A 19,615-nucleotide genomic window follows, 5' to 3' on the forward strand; every position below is an offset into this window, starting at 1 on the left:
CCCCGGAAAGGCAGTCTCCCTCTGCTCCCCAGGCTGGAATGTAGTGGCACAATCACAGTTCACTACAGCCTCAACCTCCTGGGCTCACAGGACCCTCCCACCTCAGTCTCCTGAGTAGCTGGAACTACAGGCTCACACCACCATGCCTAGCTAATTTTTGTATTTTTTTTTTGTAGAGATAGGGTTTTGCTATATTGCCCAGGCTGGTCTTGATCTCTTGAGCTCAAGCAGTCCACCAGCCTTGCCTCCCAAAGTGCTAGGATTACAGGCATAAGCCACCTCGCCTAACTCCATATATAATCTTCTTAAAGGAAGCCCAAAAGGTGCCGGCAATCTTGCAAAGCAAATTGATTTCTTGCTACTTTAATAACATTTATTCAGACCTTATAAATAACACAAGCATAGTATAAGACAAAAAGGGATCAAAAAATTAATAAGTTATGGTCCCTGCCTCGAGAAACTATTAAGTGGAGGAGGTATATAATCTGCTACTTCCTTATAGACAAATAAACATTATTTTTCCCCATTTTTCATATATGCCCTCACTTACTCAGAGCTACTGCCAATATATTAAGCTCACCAGGTCTCTTACTTCCAGCTGCCTACAGGTCTCCAGCTGTACATCCTACAAGCAACCTGATCTCAGCATAGCAAACTATATCCCCTATGCCTCTTTCCATACCCTACCCTTTAAAAACCTGCTCTACTTGACCAGGCACGGTGGCTCGTGCCTGTAATCCTAGCACTTTGGGAGGCCGAAGCAGGTGGATCAGAATGGCCAACATGATAAAACCCTGTCTTTACTGAAAATACAAAAATTAGCCACGTGTGGTGGCGGGTGCCTGTAATCTCAGCTACTCGGGAGGCTGAGGCAAGACAATCTCCAGAACCCAGGAGGCAGAGACTGCAGTGAGCCAAGATCGTGCCACTGCACTCCAGCCTGGGCAACAGAGCAAGACCCTGTCTCAAAAAATAAAATAAAATAAATAAATAAAAACTTGCTCTACTTTTTCTAATCCATATCTTGTCAATGAAATCCCCACACATCCAGTCTCTCAAATTAGAACTCCTAGCCCACTCTCTTCCTAAGAAGTTGAATCAATCTCAGAAGCACAGTATTTCTAAAATCCTCTCCTCTTCATTCCCACAGCCACACTTTCTTCAGACGCTCAGTCAATTGCAACAACTCTAATTAGTCTCACTGCCTCATTTTTCATTACTTTAATCTGAATTTCTGTCACTCCCTAACTTAAAAAAAAACTCCTCAGAAGCCAAAGGAGAAAAGGCTGGGTGTAGTGGCTCAAGCCTGTTAATTCCAGCAATTTGGGAGGCCTAGGCGGGTGGATAATGGAGACAGGAGTTTGAGACCAACATGGCCAAGACAGTGAAACTCCATCTCCCCCATCTCTATTAAAAATGCAAAAGTGCCGGGCGCAGTGGCTCAAGCCTGTAATCCCAGCACTTTGGGAGGCTGAGGTGGGTGGATCACGAGATCAAGAGATCGAGACCATCCTGGTCAACATGGTGAAACCCCATCTCTACTAAAAATACGAAAAATTAGCTGGGCATGGTGGCTCGTGCCTGTAATCCTAGCTGCTCAGGAGGCTGAGGCAGGAGCATTGCCTGAACCTAGGAGGCGGAGGTTGCGGTGAGCCAAGATCACGCCATTGCACTCTAGCCTGGGTAACAAGAGCGAAACTCCATCTCAGAAAAAAATGCAGGCCGGGCGCGGTGGCTCAAGCCTGTAATCCCAGCACTTTGGGAGGTCGAGGCGGGTGGATCACGAGGTCAAGAGATCGAGACCATCCTGGTCAACATAGTGAAACCCCGTCTCTACTAAAAACAAAAAATTAGCTGGGCATGGTGGCGCGTGCCTGTAATCCCAGCTACTCAGGAGGCTGAGGCAGGAGAATTGCCTGAGCCCAGGAGGCGGAGGTTGCAATGAGCCGAGATCGTGCCATTGCACTCCAGCCTGGGTAACGAGCGAAACTCCATCTCAAAAAAAAAAAAGAAAAAAAATGCAAAAATTGGCCAGGCACCTGTAATCCCAGGTACTCTGGAGGCTGAAGCAGGAGAATTACTTGAACCCGGGAGGTGGAGGTTGCAGTGAGCTGAGATCGTGCCACTGTACTCCAGCCTGGGTGACAGAGCGAGCCTCCATGTCTAAAAAAAAAAAAAAAAAAAAAGAGAGAGAGAAAATTCCAATGACTCCACACTTTCTTTCAGTCTCACCTCCTAGCAATTTCCCCACCAAATATCCTGTTTTGGATAAATTTCTGAAATTTAAAACATCATTTTTTTCCTCTCACACCTTCACCAAGCCTTTCAAGTGCTGTTCTCTCCAAATAAAATGTCTTTTCTTTTTTCTTTTTTAGAGACAGGGTCTCACCATGTTGACCCAACTCATCTCAAACTCTTGGGCTCAGGCCTCCCACCTGGGCCTCCCAAAGGGCTAGGATTACAGATGTGAGCCACCAGGCCCAGTTGAAATGCTTTTCTTACTTATGCAACCTCCCACTCATCCTTCAACACCCAACTCAAGTATTTCCTCCTTGCAAAGATTTCCTTGACTCTCCCAAGCAATGGCAGTATTCCCTTCACACTGTATAAATGCCTTCATGTCCCTATGTAACACAAAGTACTACACAATTCCATATTAATGTTTCTCTGATGTCCTTGCAGAAAGATACTCATGACTTCTAACCTAAATACCAGTTACACAGTAAGTGCTCAACAAATATATTGAATAAACAGTTTCACCCTCATACATCCTCGATCAGTTTTTGGCCATTTTCCCCAAATGTTATAGATTTCTAAACTGTGCTCAATGTGAAATTCCAAATTTCCTAACAACTGGTTTGGGGTTTTATTTTGTTTGTTTTTTTTTTTTTTTTGAGACGAAGTTTCCCTGTTGTTGCCCAGGCTGGAGTGGAGTGGCCCAATCTCAGCTTACCACAACCTCCGCCTCCCGGGTTCAAGCAATTCTCCTGCCTCAGCCTCACAAGTAGCTGGGATTACAGGCATGCGCCACCATGCCCGTCTAACTTTGTATTTTCACCAGAGATGGGGTTTCTCCATGTTGTTCATACTGGTCTCAAACGCCCGACCTCAGGTGATGCACCTGCCTTGGCCTGCCAAAGGGCCACCACGCGGGCCCACATTTTAATTACACAAATGTTGAACAAGTAAATAAATTATACCTAAAAAACTAATGAAATCACCTTAGAGGCTTCTCTAGTCATTGAAAATGGGAATTCCCCCTTTACACTCATAACAAGAGAGATCTCTCTTTCCCTTAACTGTGATCTAATATCCTGAAAGCCTTCACATAGAAGCTACTGTGCACACAAATCCAACTGAGGGTACACACAAAGTAATTCCAATCCTGCTAAGGGCAGGGACACAAATCATATTTACCCTAGTTTACAAAGTAACTAAAAGATAGTAAAGAAAAAGCTTTCACTAAGCTCAAAACTTTTTCTGGCCGGGCGCGTTGGCTCACGCCTGTAATCCCAGCACTTTGGGAGGCCAAGGAGGGTGGATCACCTGAGGTCAGAAGTTGAGACCACTCTGGCCAACGTGGCGAAACCCCGCCTCTACTAAAAATACAAAAATTACCCAGGTGTGGTGGCTCACACCTGTAATCCCAGCTACTCTGGAGGCTGAGGCGGGAGAATCGCTTGAACCCACGAAGTGAAGATTGCAGTGAGCTGAGATCGCGCCTTTGCACTCTAGCCTGGGCAACAAGAGCAAAACTCCATCTCAAAAAAAAAAAAAAAAAAAACTTTCTGGAGAGGAAGATCGGGAGGACAGGATGATCCAGTAACATACATTTGGGTCTGGCCCAAGTTTCTGCTTTCCTATTCGTCAGGGACGGCACGTCTCAGCTTCTCCTTCTCCAAGGGACCAAATTTTTCTCTACTTGTTCCTTCTCTAAACTCTCGGGTGAACAGGTTCCTTTCCTGGGCTCTCGCCGAGTAACCCTAAGAAAACACAGTAGCTTCACTGATTCCGTGTGAAGGATGGGCTGAAGCCCGTCAGAGCCCGGAGAGGGATCGGACTGGAACCCTTCCGGGACACCTGAAGACTTCGGACAAACTGGCTTTTCTCTAGCTCTGAGATTCTCAGAGGTGCCTTGCCCCACCTCCGCACCCCAGGACCAAGAACAACCTGGGAGGAGGCTCTCCAGGCAGCTGGCGGGGTCAAAGGTCAGCGCCTCGGGTGCCAGAAGGCCTCGTAGGGATGGGAGAGAGGGAGGGACGTGACCGGGAGGTCCGAGGGACCGATCGCTGGAGGAACGAAGCCGTTTCTCTCTAGGCTTGGCCGCCCCCGGGCCCAGCCCTCCCCGGCACACACAGCCTCGGCAGCCGTCCTCCCTCCCTCTCCCCTCGCATCCCCGTCGTCCCAGAAGCCAGCGCAGGCCCCGCCCCCCGAAACGCCTCGGGGCCAAGGCCTAGCATGGCAGGACCCGCAGGGTTGGTCAGGTTCGAGGACCGGGCCGGGCCGGGCCGGCGCCGCTTACCGAGCCCCTGGCTCCTCCTCTACCACCCGCGCCGTTCCCAGGCCCGCTCGCTCCCGACGCCACCGACGCCGCCGCCGCTCCTAGCTCACGGGCGCGCTCCCGACCTCCCCGACCCTTCCCGGGTCCGCCGCGCCCCGCCGGGTCCTAAAGCCCGCCGTGCAATGTGTTAGTCCACGCCCACTTCCTGAGACCGGCTCACACCACAATTCCCAGCAAGCATCGCAAACTACAACTCCCGAAAGGCATCGCGAGAAATAAATTCGCAATGGAAATGTCTATTGAGGACCTACTGGGTAGCAATAGCAGTTTTAGGAAACATAGCAGACTCTGAAGTCAGCAGTTTTACTTCTAAGAATAAATGTATCCTCTAGAAATACCGGCGAAGTTTGGGAAGATATATTTCCAAATGTGTATTACAACTTTGTACGTGAAAGATGGAAACAAACTCATTCTTTGAACAAATATGTATATGCCTGGTATGTGCAAAGCAGCGTGTAAAGCTCTATTAGCTTGACAAGAAACCTGTTTGGGTTTTTTTTTTTTTTTTTTTTTTTTTTAAGAGATGAGATCTTGCTCTTGCCCAGGTTGGAGTGCTACGGTGGCACAATTACAGCTCACTGCAGCCTCCACCTCCTAGGCTCAAGTAGTCCTCCTGCCTCAGCTTCTCAAGTAGCTGGAATTACAGGCATGTGCCACCACGCCCTGCCTCTAAATCTGTTTTCTTCTTCTACTACTTTCCTTTTTTTTTTTTTTCTCTGAAACGGAGTCTCACTCTGATGCCCAGGCTGGAGTGCAGTGGTGCAATCTCGGCTCACTGCAACCTCCACCTCCCGGATTCAAGCGATTCTCCTGCCTCAGCCTCCTGAGTAGCTGGGATTACAGACATGTTCCACCACCCCGGCTAATTTTTGTATTTTTTAGTAAAGACGGGGTTTCACCATTATGGCCAGGCTGGGCTCGAGCTCCTGACCTCTGATGATCCGCCCGCCTTGGCCTCCCAAAGTGCTAGGATTACAAGCGTGAACCACCATGCTCGGCCTCATTCTCTGTTTTCTTATACACAAATAGAAGGTTTAAAAAGATGTGCTGGCTGGGCGTGGTGGCTCACACCTGTAATCCAAGCACTTTGGAGGCCAAGGCGGGCGGATCACCTGAGGTCGGGATTTCAAGACCAGACTGACCAACACAGTGAAACCCCGTCTTAAAAAAAAAAAAAAAGCCGGGCGCGGTGGCTCAAGCCTGTAATCCCAGCACTTTGGGAGGCTGAGGCGGGTGGATCATGAGGTCAAGAGATTGAGACCATCCTGGTCAACATGGTGAAACCCCGTCTCTACTAAAAATACAAAAAATTAGCTGGGCATGGTGGCACGTGCCTGTAATCCCAGCTACTCAGGAGGCTGAGGCAGGAGAATTGCCTGAACCCAGGAGGCGGAGGTTGCGGTGAGCCGAGATCGCGCCATTGCACTCCAGCCTGGGTAACAAGAGCGAAACCCCGTCTCAAAAAAACAAACAAACAAACAAACAAACAAACAAACAAAAAAAGATGTGCTATAACAGCAATAATTCAATAATTCTTTGATAGTAAAAAGAAAAAACAGTAAAAATCTTTTAAAAGATGTGCTATAAAAATAAAAATTTTTAAATTTTAAAAAAGATGTGCTAGACACATACTATGTGTATGTGTGTGTGTGTTTCAATCCTTTTTTTTTTTTTTTTTTTTGAGACGGAGTTTCGCTCGTTACCCAGGCTGGAGTGCAATGGCGCGATCTCGGCTCACTGCAACCTCCGCCTCCTGGGCTCAGGCAATTCTCCTGCCTCAGCCTCCTGAGTAGCTGGGATTACAGGCACGCGCCACCATGCCCAGCTAGTTTTTTGTATTTTTAGTAGAGACGGGGTTTCACCATGTTGACCAGGATGGTCTCGATCTCTCGACCTCGTGATCCACCTGCCTCGGCCTCCCAAAGTGCTGGGATTACAGGCTTGAGCCACCGCGCCCGGCCTATAATTGTCCTTAATAATGGAGACATGAAAGAAAATGAGGGAAGAGAATAGCAAACAAGGAGCCAACCAAGATTTCTTTTAAACTTCTAAGTTGATATGATGTGGTACTGATAAGAGTGTATATTTTGTATATTTAAAATGGAGAGTTCTATAAATGTTAATTACATTTACTTGTTCCAGATCTGAGTTCAAGTCCTGAATATCGTTGTTAATTTTCTGTCTCATTGATCTGTCTAATATTAATGTTGAAGTCTCCCACTATTATTATGTGGGAGTCTAAGTCTCTTTATAAGTCTTGTATGTCTGCGTATTCCTGTATTGGGTGTGTATATATTTAGGATCTTTAGCTCTTCTTGTTGTTGCATTGATCCTTTTATCATTATATAATGTCCTTCTTTGCTTCTTTTGATCTTTGTTGCTTAATTGTAACTTCTGCTTTTTATTTATTTATTTTAGCTCTCTGTTTGGTTGGTAAATCTTTCTCCATCCCTTGTTTGGAGTCTTTGTGTATCCTTGAATGTGAGATGGATCTGGATGCAGCATATTGATGGGTTTTAGTTTTTTATTCAAATTGCCTGTCTTTGGATTGGGGGATTTAGTCAATTTAAATTTAGAATTAATAATAATATATGTGAGTTTAATACTGCCATTAGCTGGCTATTTTGTCCATTAGTTAATGTAAATTCTTCATTATATTGATGCTCTTTTTGATAATTTTTTTAGAAAGGCTGATACTGTTTGTTCCTTTCATATGTGTAGTGGTTCTTTCAGAAGCTCTTGTAAAGCAGGCCTGGTGGTGATGAAATCTCTGAGTGCTTGCTTATTCACAAAAAACTTTATTTTTCCTTCACTTGTGAAGCTTAGCTTGGCTGGATGTGAAATTCTGGGTTGAAAGTTCTTTTCTTTAAGGATGTTGAATATTGACCCCCACTCTCTTCTGGCTTGTAGGGTTTCTGCTGAGAGATCTGCTGTAAGTCTGATAGGCTTCCCTTTGTGGGTAACCTGACCTTTCTCTCTGGCTGCCCTTAGTATTTTCTCCTTCATTTCAAGCCTGGTGAATCTGACGATTATGTGCCTTGGAGTTGCTCTTCTTGAGGAATATCTCTGTGGTGTTCTCTGTATTACCTGGAGTTGAATATTATCCTGCCTTACTAGGCTGGGAAATTTTTCCTGAATAATGTCCTGAAGCGTATTTTCCAGCTTGGATTCATTCTCTTCGTCACATTCAGGTACACCTATCAAGCGTAGATTAGGTCTTTTCACATAGTCCCATATTTCTTGGAGACTTTGCTCGTTCCTTTTTATCCTTTTTTCTCTAATCTTGTCTTCTTGTTTTATTTCATTGAGTTGGTCTTCGACCTCTGATATCCTTTCTTCTGCTTGATCAATTTGGCTGTTAAAACTTGTGCATACTTCACGAAGTTCTCCTATTGTGTTTTTCAGCTCCATCAATTCACTTATTTTCCTCTCTAAATTGTGTATTCTTGTTAACATTTCGTCGAATCTTTTTTCAAAGTTCTTAGTTGCTTTAGATTGGGTTAAAACAAGTTCTTTTAATTCACAGAAGTTTCTCATTATCCACATTTTGAAGCCTGCTTCTGTAATTGGAACACACTCGTACTCCATCAAGCCTTGTTCCGTTGCTGATGAGGAACTGTGATCCCCCGCTGAGGGAGAGGCGTTCTGATCTTGGGCATTCTCAGCCTTTTTTGGCCGTTTTCCTCCCTTCGTTATAAATTTATCCATCTGTGGTCTTTGAATTCACCATCTTTGTAATTAGGTTTCTGAGTGGACGTCCAACTTATTGATTCTCAGCGCCGAAATCTGAGCAACCCACTGCACCGACCAAATCAGCGGCGTTAAGATTGATGGTGCTTTTCCGACTCTGCACCAAGAACCGTCGCTCCAAGGCGCTGGCAAAACCGCCTCGCCGGTCACAAGAGTCGCGCTGGCGACCCGTGGAGCTCCTCCGCTGGGAATCTCCTGGTGCGTGAGCAACAAGAATTCATGTGAAGCTGTGGCATCCTCTCATTCTTTGCGCTTTCAGTGGGAGCTACAATCCCGAGCTGTTAGTGATCAGCCATCTTGGATCTCTCTCCCGTGTTTCAATCCTTGTAATGACTTTATGAATAGGTACTTCACAGATGAGAAAACAAAAATTCTAAGTAATTTAATAGTAGTTTGCCTGATGTTCTAGAGCTAGTAAGAAGTGGAGAAGAGGCCGAGTGCGGTCGCTTATGCCTGTAATCCCAGCACTTTGGGAGGCTGAGGCAGGCACATCACCCGAGGTCAGGAGCTCAAGACCAGCATGGCCAACATGGTGAAACCCTGTCTCTACTAAAAACCCAAAACTTAGCTAAGCGTGGTGGTGTGCACCTGTAATCCCAGATACTCAGGAGGCTGAGGCAGGAGAATCACTTGAACCAGGGAGGCGGAGGTTGCAGTGAGCGGACACATGCCATTGAACTCCAGCCTGGGCAACAAAACAAGACTCTGCCTCAAGAAAAAAAAAAAAAAGAAGAAGTGGAGAACAGTTCAAACCCAAATCTATCAGGAAAGACCTCTTAACCCAGAAGTTCAGGTGCTTCCTTGGTAGAGTTTTATTTTTCTTGTATACTTACACAGTAATGTAAGACATGATTGGTGGTAAAAAAAAAAAAAAAAAAAAAAAAAAAAAAAAAAAAAAAAAAAAAAAATTAAAGCTGTACCCTAATAGAATATAAAAGAGTGGGCAGGGGCACAATAAATGTATCATGAGGTGAACCCCAATAGTTCTTGAATACCAGTTAGAAGCTTCCCATTCAGCTGAAAGAACCCTGTTCCATACCTGATTTTTTTTTTTTTTTTTTTTTTTTTTTTTTTTGAGGCAGAGTCTCACTATATTGCCCAGGCTGGAGAGCAATGGCACAATCTTGGCTCATTGCAACCTACGCCTCCCGGGTTCAAGCAATTTTCCTGCCTCAGCCTCCCAGGTAGCTGGGATTACAGGCACGTGCCACCACGCCCAGTTAATTTTTGTATTTTCAGTAGAGACGGGGTTTCACCATGTTGGTCAGGCTGGTCTCGAACTCCTGACCTCAGGTTATACACCCACCTCGGCCTCCCAAAGTGCTGGAATTATAGGCGTGAGCCACCTTGCCTGGACATACCTGATTTCTTTTTAACAAAACTATTTTTCTGGCAGGCTGCAGTGGCTCATGCCTATAATCCCAGCACTTTGGGAGGTCAAGACAGGGGGACTGCTTGAGCTCAGAAGTTTGAGACCAGCCTGGGAAATATAGTGAGATCTCAGTTCTACTAAAAATGTAAAAAATTCGCTGAGTAGGCCGGGCGCGGTGGCTCAAGCCTGTAATCCCAGCACTTTGGGAGGCCGAGGCGGGTGGATCACGAGGTCGAGAGATCGAGACCATCCTGGTCAACGTGGTGAAACCCCGTCTCTACTAAAAATACAAAAAACTAGCTGGGCGTGGTGGCGCGTGCCTGTAATCCCAGCTACTTAGGAAGCTGAGGCAGGAGAATTGCCTGAGCCCAGGAGGCGGAGGTTGCGGTGAGTAGAGATCGCGCCATTGCACTCCAGCCTGGGTAACAAGAGCGAAACTCCGTCTCAAAAAAAAAAAAAAAAAAAAAAAAAAAATTCGCTGAGTGTGGTGGCATGCACCTGTAGTCTCAGCAACTTGGGAGGCTGAGATTGGAGGATTGCTTGAGCTCAGGAGGTAGAGGCTACAGTGAACCACTGCACTCCAGCCTGGGCAACTGAGTGAGACCCTATCTAAAATAAAATAAAATAAAATAAAATAAACCACTTTTTTCCCTTGGCACCTACTGAATACCCAATCCTGGGAATAGTAAAAATAAAAATAACAACTCTGAGAGTATATTGGAACAAAGGGATAGGTACAGAGATAGAGATATATACAATTAAATGCTTTAAATCTCAGTGAATACAGGCTGGAATACCAAGGGTCAAGATGTAAATGCCTTGAAAATTCAGAGAAGGGAAAACGTCATGTCAATCTCCAGAGGCTTTCTGAGAAAGGTAAAGATTGAGTCAAGCGTTAGAGGAGAGGAGAAAAAGAAAGAAGGTATGAGAATGAAGCAACACAATACACTGCCCACATCTCTGCCAGGGAAGTCAATTTCATACAGATGCAGACCAGAATAAATATAGAAGGCCATATACTGAGTAAGTAAGAGTACTACCTCTGGAAAACTATGAGAAGGGATCCCAGATCTGCTATCCACTAATTTTATGTCTGGGCAATTACTTGAGCTCTCTGAAACTTAGTTTCCTCATCTGGAAAATGAGGATAATAAAAACCCTGTATCATATTGTTTCGGTTATTCAGCATTTAATTCTTCCTCCTTTATTCTGGAATACTCCTCCTTGGATATAGTCTCAATGGAAAACTCTGTCCTGGGCAACCAAAGTAAGTGAGGGAACATGACCTGGGTTCAGCCACTAGGTGTAGCTTTCAAGAGCTTTAGTTCTTGATCAAGAGATGCAAAGTTAGGCTGGGCATGGTGGCTCATGCCTGTAATCCTAGCACTTTGGGAGGCCTAGGCAGATGGATTACTTGAGGTCAGGAGTTTGAAACCAACCTGACCAAAATAGGGAAACACACTCTCTACTAAAACACCCTGTCTACTAAAATAAATAAATACATACATATATATATATATATACAAAAATTAGCCAGGTGTGGTGGCGGGTGCCTGTAATCCCAGCTACTCGGGAAACTGAGGCAGGAGAATTGCTTGAAGCCAAGAAGTGGAGGTTGCAGTGAGTAGAGATTGTGCCACTGCACTCCAGACTGGGCAACAGAGCAAGACTTTGTCTCAAAAACAAAACAAAAAAGAGAGAGAGAGACGCAAAGTTAGTAAGAAGTGGAGAAGCATTTGAACCCAGATCTGTCAGGAAACACCTCTTAACCCAGAAGTTCAGGTCTTCCTTCGTAGTTTTATTTTTCTTATCTACTTACACAATAGTATGAGACATGATTAGCCTTTTTTTTTTTTTTTTTTTTTTTTTTTTTTGAGACGGAGTTTCGCTCTTGTTACCCAGGCTGGAGTGCAATGGCGCGATCTCGGCTCACTGCAACCTCCGCCTCCTGGGTTCAGGCAATTCTCCTGCCTCAGCCTCCTGGATTTGCCATTTTTTAAAAAAATTAAAGCTGTACACTAATAGGATATAAAAAGAGTGGTGGGTAAAAAGAAAAAACAAAAACAAAAAAAAAAGAGTGGTGGGCAGGGGCAAGAGAAAGGTATCATGAGGTGAACCCCAACAGAAGGTATGATCAAAATTTATTCATAACAGGTGCTATTCCTCCAGTGCAGCGAGCGACCAGCTTGTATAGCACCAGCGATCCTGGTATCTTGAACAAATTGTTCCTGCTAAAAAAAAAAAAAAAAAAAAAAAAACTGTTGTGGCAGGATGCAGTGGCTCATGCCTGTAATCCCAGCACTTTGGGAGGCTGAAGCAGACAGATCACCTGAAGCCAGGAGTTCAAGACCAGCCTGGCCAACCAACATTTCAAAACCTGATCTCTACTAAAAATGCAAAAAGTAGCTGGGCATGGTGGCTCACTCCTGAAATCCCAGCTACTAGGGAGGGAGCCTTAAGCAAGGGAATCGCTTGAACCTGGGAGACAGAGGTTGCAGTGAGCCAAGATCATGCCACTGCACTCCAGCCTGGGTAACAGAGCAAGACTCCATCTCAATAAATAAAAATAAAGGACGAAGGAGGAGGATGAACCAAAGGCAAAGAAAACTCTGAAGGTAGTGCTATCTAGAAAGTAAGAAAGAGAGAGAGAGAAAGAGAAAGAGAGAGAGGAAGGAAGGAAGGAAGGAAGAAAACCAGCCAGAAAAGATGCAGTGGAAACCACAGGAGGGACTTTCAACGAGAAGACTGTCAAATAAAAATGTCCTTGAAGACCTCGGCAAAACCTACTTCAGGGAAGTAGTGGGTTGAGGATAGAAGGAAAGAAAGTGGAGGCGGCAAATGTAGAGCATCCTTGCAAGAAACTTGATGAGAAAGGAAAGGGGGAGGGAGTGATGGAGGTTGAGGTGGGCAGATGAGGATGAAAGAATGAATTCCTCCCAGCACTTTGGGAGGTTGAGGTGGGCGGATCAAAAGGTCAGGAGTTCAGGACCAGCCTGACCAACATGGTGAAATCTCATCTCTACTAAAAACACAAAAATTAGCTGGGTGTGGTGAAAAAAAAATGAATGAATGAATTCCAAGACAGGAGAGATGAGAGGGTATTTCTATGCTGACAACAAGAGGATGGAATGAGGCCAGTGAAACAAAAATGGACAAAGTTCTCCAGGAAGGTCGTAGGGGCAGGGGAGGAGAGGCAGGGCTCATAAAGAGGGATTGGCCTTGAAGAGAGGAGGAAAACTGCTCACCTGAAGAGGCAGTCAAGAGGTGGAAGGACCCTACATACAAATTTGAAGGTGTTACTGAAGAGTTGGCACACAGCCTCAGTGCTTCTGAAATAATGTTTCTCTGTTTTGGTTTGGGTGATGACTTTTTTATGATAAAGTGACTTGGTGCACTGACTCTGGAGCCAGAGTGCCTGTGGTTGAAATCCCATCTCCACCACTTAATACCTGCATGATCTTAGTGAAGTTAATCTCTCCATGCTTCATCCTGCTTATCTGTAAAAGGGACCAGGGGATAGAGAGGCTGTCACATAGTGATATGGAAGTGGTCTTTCCTTTCTTTCTTTTCTTTCTTCTCCCCCTTCCTTCCTTCCTTTCTCTCTCTTCTTTCTTTCTCTTTCTTTCTTTTCTTTCGTCTTTTAAATTTTTTTATACAGACAGGGCCTCCCTATGTTGCTCAGGCTGGTCTTGAATACCTGGCCTCAAGGAATCCTCTCGCCTCAGCCTCCCAAAGTGCTAAAATTACAGGCGTGAGCCGCCACAACCAGCCGTGTTTATTACTGCTTCCGCTAGATTGTCAACTCCACAGGTTGAGGTTTTCCGTTTTCTTTAGAGCGTCTACTCAGAGCCTGCCACAAAGCATGTGCTCAAGAAAAATTTCCTGAATGAGTAAATTGGGTTGAAATCCTTGGGAGTGGGGCTCAGTGTGCTGGAATCCCGATTCCTGCGTCGGACTCCAGGCCACCGGGCGGCTTCCTGGGGTCTGGGGCAGGGCCTCCCCCTGCGCCGAGAGCGTCCCCGCCCTGAGCCCCTCGGGCACTCTCGCGGCTCCTCCCACGGCGGGCGCGCCGCGCCGACCCCGCTACGGCTACTGGCAGGGGCAATCCGGGAACCGGCCCGGCGGGGCAGGGCGGAGCCTACGCTCAGCCCGGCCTCTGCTCACCTCATCGACGGGGGACGGAAGTCTCGGTCTCGCTGGACTCTCGGAGGGTCAGGCTCGTCCGCGGGGCAGCTGGGCCTGGCCAAAGCCTGGGCGCGCTTCCGCGCGGCGGCGCCATGAAGCGCGCGGGGACTCTGCGGCTGCTCTCGGATCTGAGCGCCTTCAGCGGCGCGGCCCGGCTCCGAGAGCTGCTGACCGGGGACCCAGCGGTCCGAGTCCGCGGCAGCCCGGACGGCCGCCACCTGCTGCTCCTGCGACCCCCGGGGGCACCAGCCCCGCAGCTCCTGGTCGCGGGGCGAGGGCCGGGCGTGGAGCTGGAGCTGGCCTGGCCGGCCTGCCAGCTCTCCCCGCTGGACGCCTTCTTCCTGTCGTGGCCAGCGCGGCCGGCTCTGGTGTTGGTGTGGGAGAGTGGTCTGGCCGAGGTGTGGGGCGCGGGCGTGGGGCCTGGCTGGCGGCTGCTGCAGAGCATCGAGCTGTGTCCGTGCGAGGGAGCTCGCGTGGTTGCCGTGGCCGCGCTCCGAGGCCGTCTGGTGTGGTGCGAGGAGCGCCAGGCAGGGGCCGAGGGCCCGCTAGGGCGGCCCGCAGTCGCTTTCAGCCACTGCGTGTGCGTCCGAACTTTGGAACCCGGCGGGGAAGCTGGCACCAGCCTAGGACGCACACACGTACTGCTGCACCACTGCCCCGCTTTTGGACTGCTGGCCTCCTGCAGACACCTCTTCCTGGTGCCCACTGCCACCACCTGGCCTGGCGTGGCCCACGTTCTACTCATCTGGAGCCCAGGCAAGGGCAAAGTGATGGTGGCTGACCCACGGCGTGGCCTCTCCTACAGTAAGAGTCTGAATTCTGGACGAGGGGACACATGGGACTTCCGGACCCTGCTCCGAGGCCTTCCTGGGTTGCTGTCCCCCAGGGAGCCACTGGCTGTACACACCTGGGCCCCAACTCCCCAGGGCCTGCTGTTGCTTGACTTCGGGGGCACTGTGAGCCTAGTGCAATCCCACGGTGGTACCCGGGCTGTGGGCACCCTGCAGGAGGCGCCTGTAGGTCCGCGGGGGTCTGCAGCCTTAGGCACATTTCAGGGCACTCTGGCCTGTGTGCTGGGCTCCACCTTGGAACTGCTGGACATGGGCAGTGGGCAGCTGCTGGAGAGGAAGGTCCTAAGTACAGACAGGATACATCTGCTGGAACCCCCAGCCCCTGGCATGGAGGATGAGGAAGAGCTAGAGACCCGCGGGAGTCTTCGTCTGCTTTCAGCCTTGGGTCTGTTTTGTGTGGGCTGGGAAGCCCCACAGGGTGTTGAGCTGCCTTCAGCCAAGGACATGGTGTTTGAGGAGGCCTGCGGGTACTACCAGCGGCGGAGCCTGCGGGGTGCCCAGCTCACCCCAGAAGAACTGAGACACAGCAGCACATTCCGGGCACCTCAGGCTCTGGCCTCTATCCTCCAGGGCCACCTACCCCCATCTTCACTGCTGACCATGTTGAGGACTGAGCTTCGGGATTATCGAGGCTTAGAGCAGCTGAAGGCCCAGTTGGTGGCCGGGGATGATGAGGAGGCTGGCTGGACTGAGCTGGCAGAGCAGGAAGTGGCACGCTTGCTGAGGACTGAGTTGATAGGCGACCAGCTGGCCCAGCTCAACACCGTTTTTCAAGCCCTGCCTACTGCAGCCTGGGGTGCTGCACTCAGGGCCTTGCAGCTCCAGCCAGATGGGAAAGGCAAGCTGAGCTCCCAAGCACCCCCTGATGTGTGGAAGAAAGTGTTAGGGGGCATAACCACTGGAAAGGAACCCCCCAATGGGATATTGCCCCCCTTTGAACTCCTGTGCCAATGCCTGTGCCGGCTGGAGCCTCGATGGCTGCCACCCTTTGTAGAACTGGCACAGCAGCAGGGTGGGCCGGGCTGGGGGGCAGGGGGCCCGGGACTGCCCCTGTATCGCCGAGCCCTGGCAGTGCTAGGTGAGGAGGGGACCAGGCCTGAGGCACTGGAGCTGGAACTGCTCTTGAGCAGTGGGCGGCCCAAAGCTGTGCTCCAAGCTGTTGGGCAGCTGGTGCAAAAGGAGCAATGGGAGCGGGCTCTGGATGCTGGCCTGGCCCTCGGCCCCTCCAGTCCCCTGCTTCGAAGTGAAATCTTCAAACTGCTGCTAGCTGAGTTTGCCCAGCACCGCCAGCTTGATGCTCACCTCCCCCTGCTTTGCCGCCTGTGCCCACCAGAACTGGCTCCAGCTGAGCTCCTGCTTCTACTGCGGACATACCTCCCAGATGAGGTGGGGCCCCCTGCCCCATTCTCTGAGCCTGGAGCAGAGCCCCCTCTTACTGTGGGCTTGCTCAAAGCCCTGCTGGAGCAGACTGGGGCTCAAGGATGGCCTTCGGGCCCAGTTCTAAGCCCATATGAGGACATCCTGTGGGACCCCAGCACTCCACCCCCCGCTCCACCTCGGGACCTATGACCACCTTCCAGGCATCAGACTGCTCAGGGCCTGGAGGCTTGCTTGGGCACCATGTGGACAGGTACTGTGTCACTGACAGAGAAAATCATTTCTGGGACACAGTTATCAGGGAAAGATGCCTGGGACTTGGAGAGGCCCATGGTGGACCTGTATATGCAATACTCTTCTGTCTTCTGGAACTATTTTTAAGATGTGTGTATGTGTTAAATATATACACAGTTTAATAGATACACCGTTGTGTGTTTTTAAACAGCTATGAGTCTCAGAGGATACAGGTTATAGAGGGAGTGGTGGGATCTGGATCTTTTGGCTAAAGTGTCCACTTCCAATCATGAAAATAGTTTAACATTTATGAGCATTTCATGCTTCTCATAACCCCCGTGGGGAAAGTACTAATGTTATTCCCATTTTACAGAAAATAAAAGTTTGGAAAAATTAAATGACTTGACCAAGATCATTCAGCTAGAAATTAGCAGGTCAAAGATTGGAGCCACATCACTGAATAGACCAGTAGTTCCCACCTGTTTGGGCTTGGATGTGCTCCCCATCCCTGGCTCCATGCTGGCTTCTGGGGCCTGCTGAGAGGAGGAGGACTGCAGAGCTCTACCCTTCCTTTCCCCAGGACTCCTCTGCTCCAGAGTAGGAACTGTGCTGGGCCCTGGGTCCTTGCCTGTCTCCACCAGGATTTCTGGAGCAGCCCCTAGTTTAGGGAAAGATTTGCCACAGACAGGAGAGCTGCCTGCAGAGCTCTCTGGCTCAGTAAGAAAATTCACTGGGAACAGAACTACCTGGAGAGCACCATATTCCTGCTGACTCCCCCAAGTCAAGAAATAGGAGCACCTAACAACACAGATCTGTGTCTGGATTTATTCAACAGGCTCACCTCTGAAGAGTCCTTCGCCCTATGCCCACTTCTACCCAAATAACGCCTCAGCCTACCTCAGGATAGACCCTGGTTCTGCCTTAGGGTAGGACCCTGGATGCAGCTACTCAGCATCATCCCCAGTCCCAGATACCCCTTGTCCAGGCCTGAGGCCAAGGTTAGGGCTGCCACTCAGCTTTGTCCGCAGCTGGGACCTGCAGCTTAGATGCTGCTAGCCTTAATCTGGACTTACATGGACTCAGTCTAGGACTAATGAGACTAGGCACAGTTCCTGTCTATAGGGAGAGAAGTAGCTACTTAGACTTACCGTGGCTGGTGTTAACTCTTCAGCCTGAGGTGACTCATCTACATGGCCAAGTCCTGAGGTACCATCTTGGCCTCCTCTGGAGCTTGGATGTCCCTTGTCCTGGCCCTCAAGCCAGGCTGCCTACCAATAGCCGGAGTCAAGCTACTGCTCTTCCCGGAGGCCCATGGCTAGGGACAGTTCCAATCCTGGCCTCCACCTCAGCCCCTTCCTGGTCTGGGAGGAGTTCCTCTTCTTGGTCTTGAAACTGGGGTCATCATGGCTCAGTGGGAAGCTGCTTCTTGTTTGTAATCCTGCTTAATCATTGTTGCATCTTCTCAAATCTCCCAAGCCTGAGATTTGGCTTGGTCCTCCTGTGCCTGGAAGAGAAAGAATTCTACTCAGTGGGCTCCTGGGGGGTATGGGCAAGGGAAGGAGGCCAGGTTTTTCCTTCAGGTTATATGGTTCAAGGAAGTTTCCTGGGACCATCCACTAGTAGGGCCTCCAGATTGAAGGCCACCCAGCCAGCCCGGCAGCTCTGAGCGGCGCAGGTGGGCTTAGATGGTGACTTTTACCTGTTTTGACAGGCTTCGTGCTTGATCAAACTAGCCTTATCCTTCCCTTCAATGTGGAGGGTGCAGGTGATCCCAAATTACATCTCAGGACTTTGGAAGACAGCTCAGGGATCATCTGTGACTGAGTTTTGATGGAGTTTCTGAGAGGACTATCAGACAGACAGAGGTCTCTGAATAGGCACGTGGAGATCGGAAGTCTGAGGTCTTTGGTTGACAGGGAGGGTCCCTGGACAAGATGCTGGAACCTGAGGACATGAGAGATTCAGAAGCTAAAGTCCTTGGCCTTGGAAACCTGAGAAAAGGAAGTAAGTTCTGACATTGATGGGTTTCATTTTTGCTTCTGTATTTTTTTTTTTTTTTTTTTTTTTTTTTTTTTTTGAGACGGAGTTTCACTCTTGTTATCCAGGCTGGAGTGCAGTGGCGCGATCTCGGCTCACCGCAACCTCCGCCTCCTGGGCTCAGGCAATTCTCCTGCCTCAGCCTCCTAAGTAGCTGGGATTACAGGCACGCGCCACCACGCCCAGCTAGTTTTTTGTATTTTTAGTAGAGACGGGGTTTCACTATGTTGACCAGGATGGTCTCGATCTCTCGACCTCGTGATCCACCCGCCTCGGCCTCCCAAAGTGCTGGGATTACAGGCTTGAGCCACCGCGCCCGGCTGCTTCTGTTTTTAAGAGACAGGATCTTGCTCTGTTGCCCAGCCTGGAGTGCAGTGGCTTATGGGCTCAAGTGATCCTCCTGCTTCAGCCTCCCAAGTAGCTGGAACTGCAGACACAGGTCACTGTGCCTAGCTTGGTTGCCTTTTTTCTTTCTTTTCTTTTTGAGAGAAGTTCTTGCTATGTTGCCCAGGCTGGACTTGAACTCCTAGACTCAAGGAATCCTCCCACCTCAGCCTCCCAAGTAGCTCGGATTTTAGGAACATGCCACTGCACCCGGCTGCTGAAGGTTTTGAGTGGTAGACAAGGTCTCAGATCCAAGGTTCTGGGGCAGGAGGAGTACGAGAGTCTGAAGTCCCTGGGAAGAATCCTAGGCCATTTACACAGGTATGCCTCGCCTCAGGAGCTCTCTCAGGTTCACATGGCAGTAAAGCTAGGCACAAGGAGTGCCACACAGTAGTCCCAGCAAGCATCTTGGGTGAAGGAGAGGAAGCAGGGCGCAAGGCTCCTCCAACTGCCTATGTGGCCTTAGGGACCCAAGCCTCCCTATTACTTTTTTTCTTTTTTTGGTGGTGGGGAGACAGTTTTGCTCCGTTGCCCAGGCTGGAGTGCAGTGGTGCGATCACAGCTCACTCCATCTCCCTGGTTTAAGTGATTCTCCTGCCTCAGCCTCTCGAGTAGTAGCTGGGATTACAGGCATGTGCCACCATGCCCAGCTAATTTTTTTGTTGTTGTTGTATTTTTAGTAGAGATGGGATCTCACCATATTGGCCAGGCTGCTCTCGAACTCGACCTTGTGATCCGCCCACCTCGGCCTCCCAAAGTGCTGGGATTACAGGTGTGAGCTACTGGCAATTTTTTTTTTTTTTTTTTAGAATCTGGCTCTGTCACCCAAGCTGGAGTGCAGTGGTGCGATCTCAGTTCACTGCA

The 19,615-nt window shown here is 49.0% G+C and overlaps 2 protein-coding genes across 8 annotated transcripts in view; one reads left to right on the forward strand and one right to left on the reverse strand.

Annotated features, from left to right (window-relative positions):
- The window catches only part of ARMH3 (armadillo like helical domain containing 3), a 231,271-nt gene extending 217,402 nt beyond the window's left edge, over window positions 1-13,869 (reverse strand). For 2 of the 7 annotated variants that reach the window (XR_012512924.1, XM_074382785.1), the window contains exon 1: window positions 4,523-4,649. The gene's annotated coding sequence lies outside the window, so the exon portion shown is untranslated. Of the gene's footprint in view, window positions 1-3,831; window positions 4,364-4,522; window positions 4,651-13,847 lie in introns of those variants that run through there. The other 5 variants (XM_074382783.1, XM_074382784.1, XM_074382786.1 and 2 more) reach the window with 5 other exon arrangements.
- HPS6 (HPS6 biogenesis of lysosomal organelles complex 2 subunit 3) lies at window positions 13,797-16,728 on the forward strand. Its single transcript, XM_003922267.4, has one exon. It carries the CDS (start codon window positions 13,961-13,963, stop codon window positions 16,286-16,288), a length of 2,328 nt encoding a protein of 775 aa, XP_003922316.2. The 5' UTR covers window positions 13,797-13,960; the 3' UTR covers window positions 16,289-16,728.
- The last annotated feature ends 2,887 nt before the right edge of the window (window positions 16,729-19,615 follow it).

This window comes from Saimiri boliviensis, chromosome 12 (assembly GCF_048565385.1).
Source record: "Saimiri boliviensis isolate mSaiBol1 chromosome 12, mSaiBol1.pri, whole genome shotgun sequence".
Classification (NCBI taxonomy): Eukaryota; Metazoa; Chordata; class Mammalia; order Primates; family Cebidae; genus Saimiri; species Saimiri boliviensis.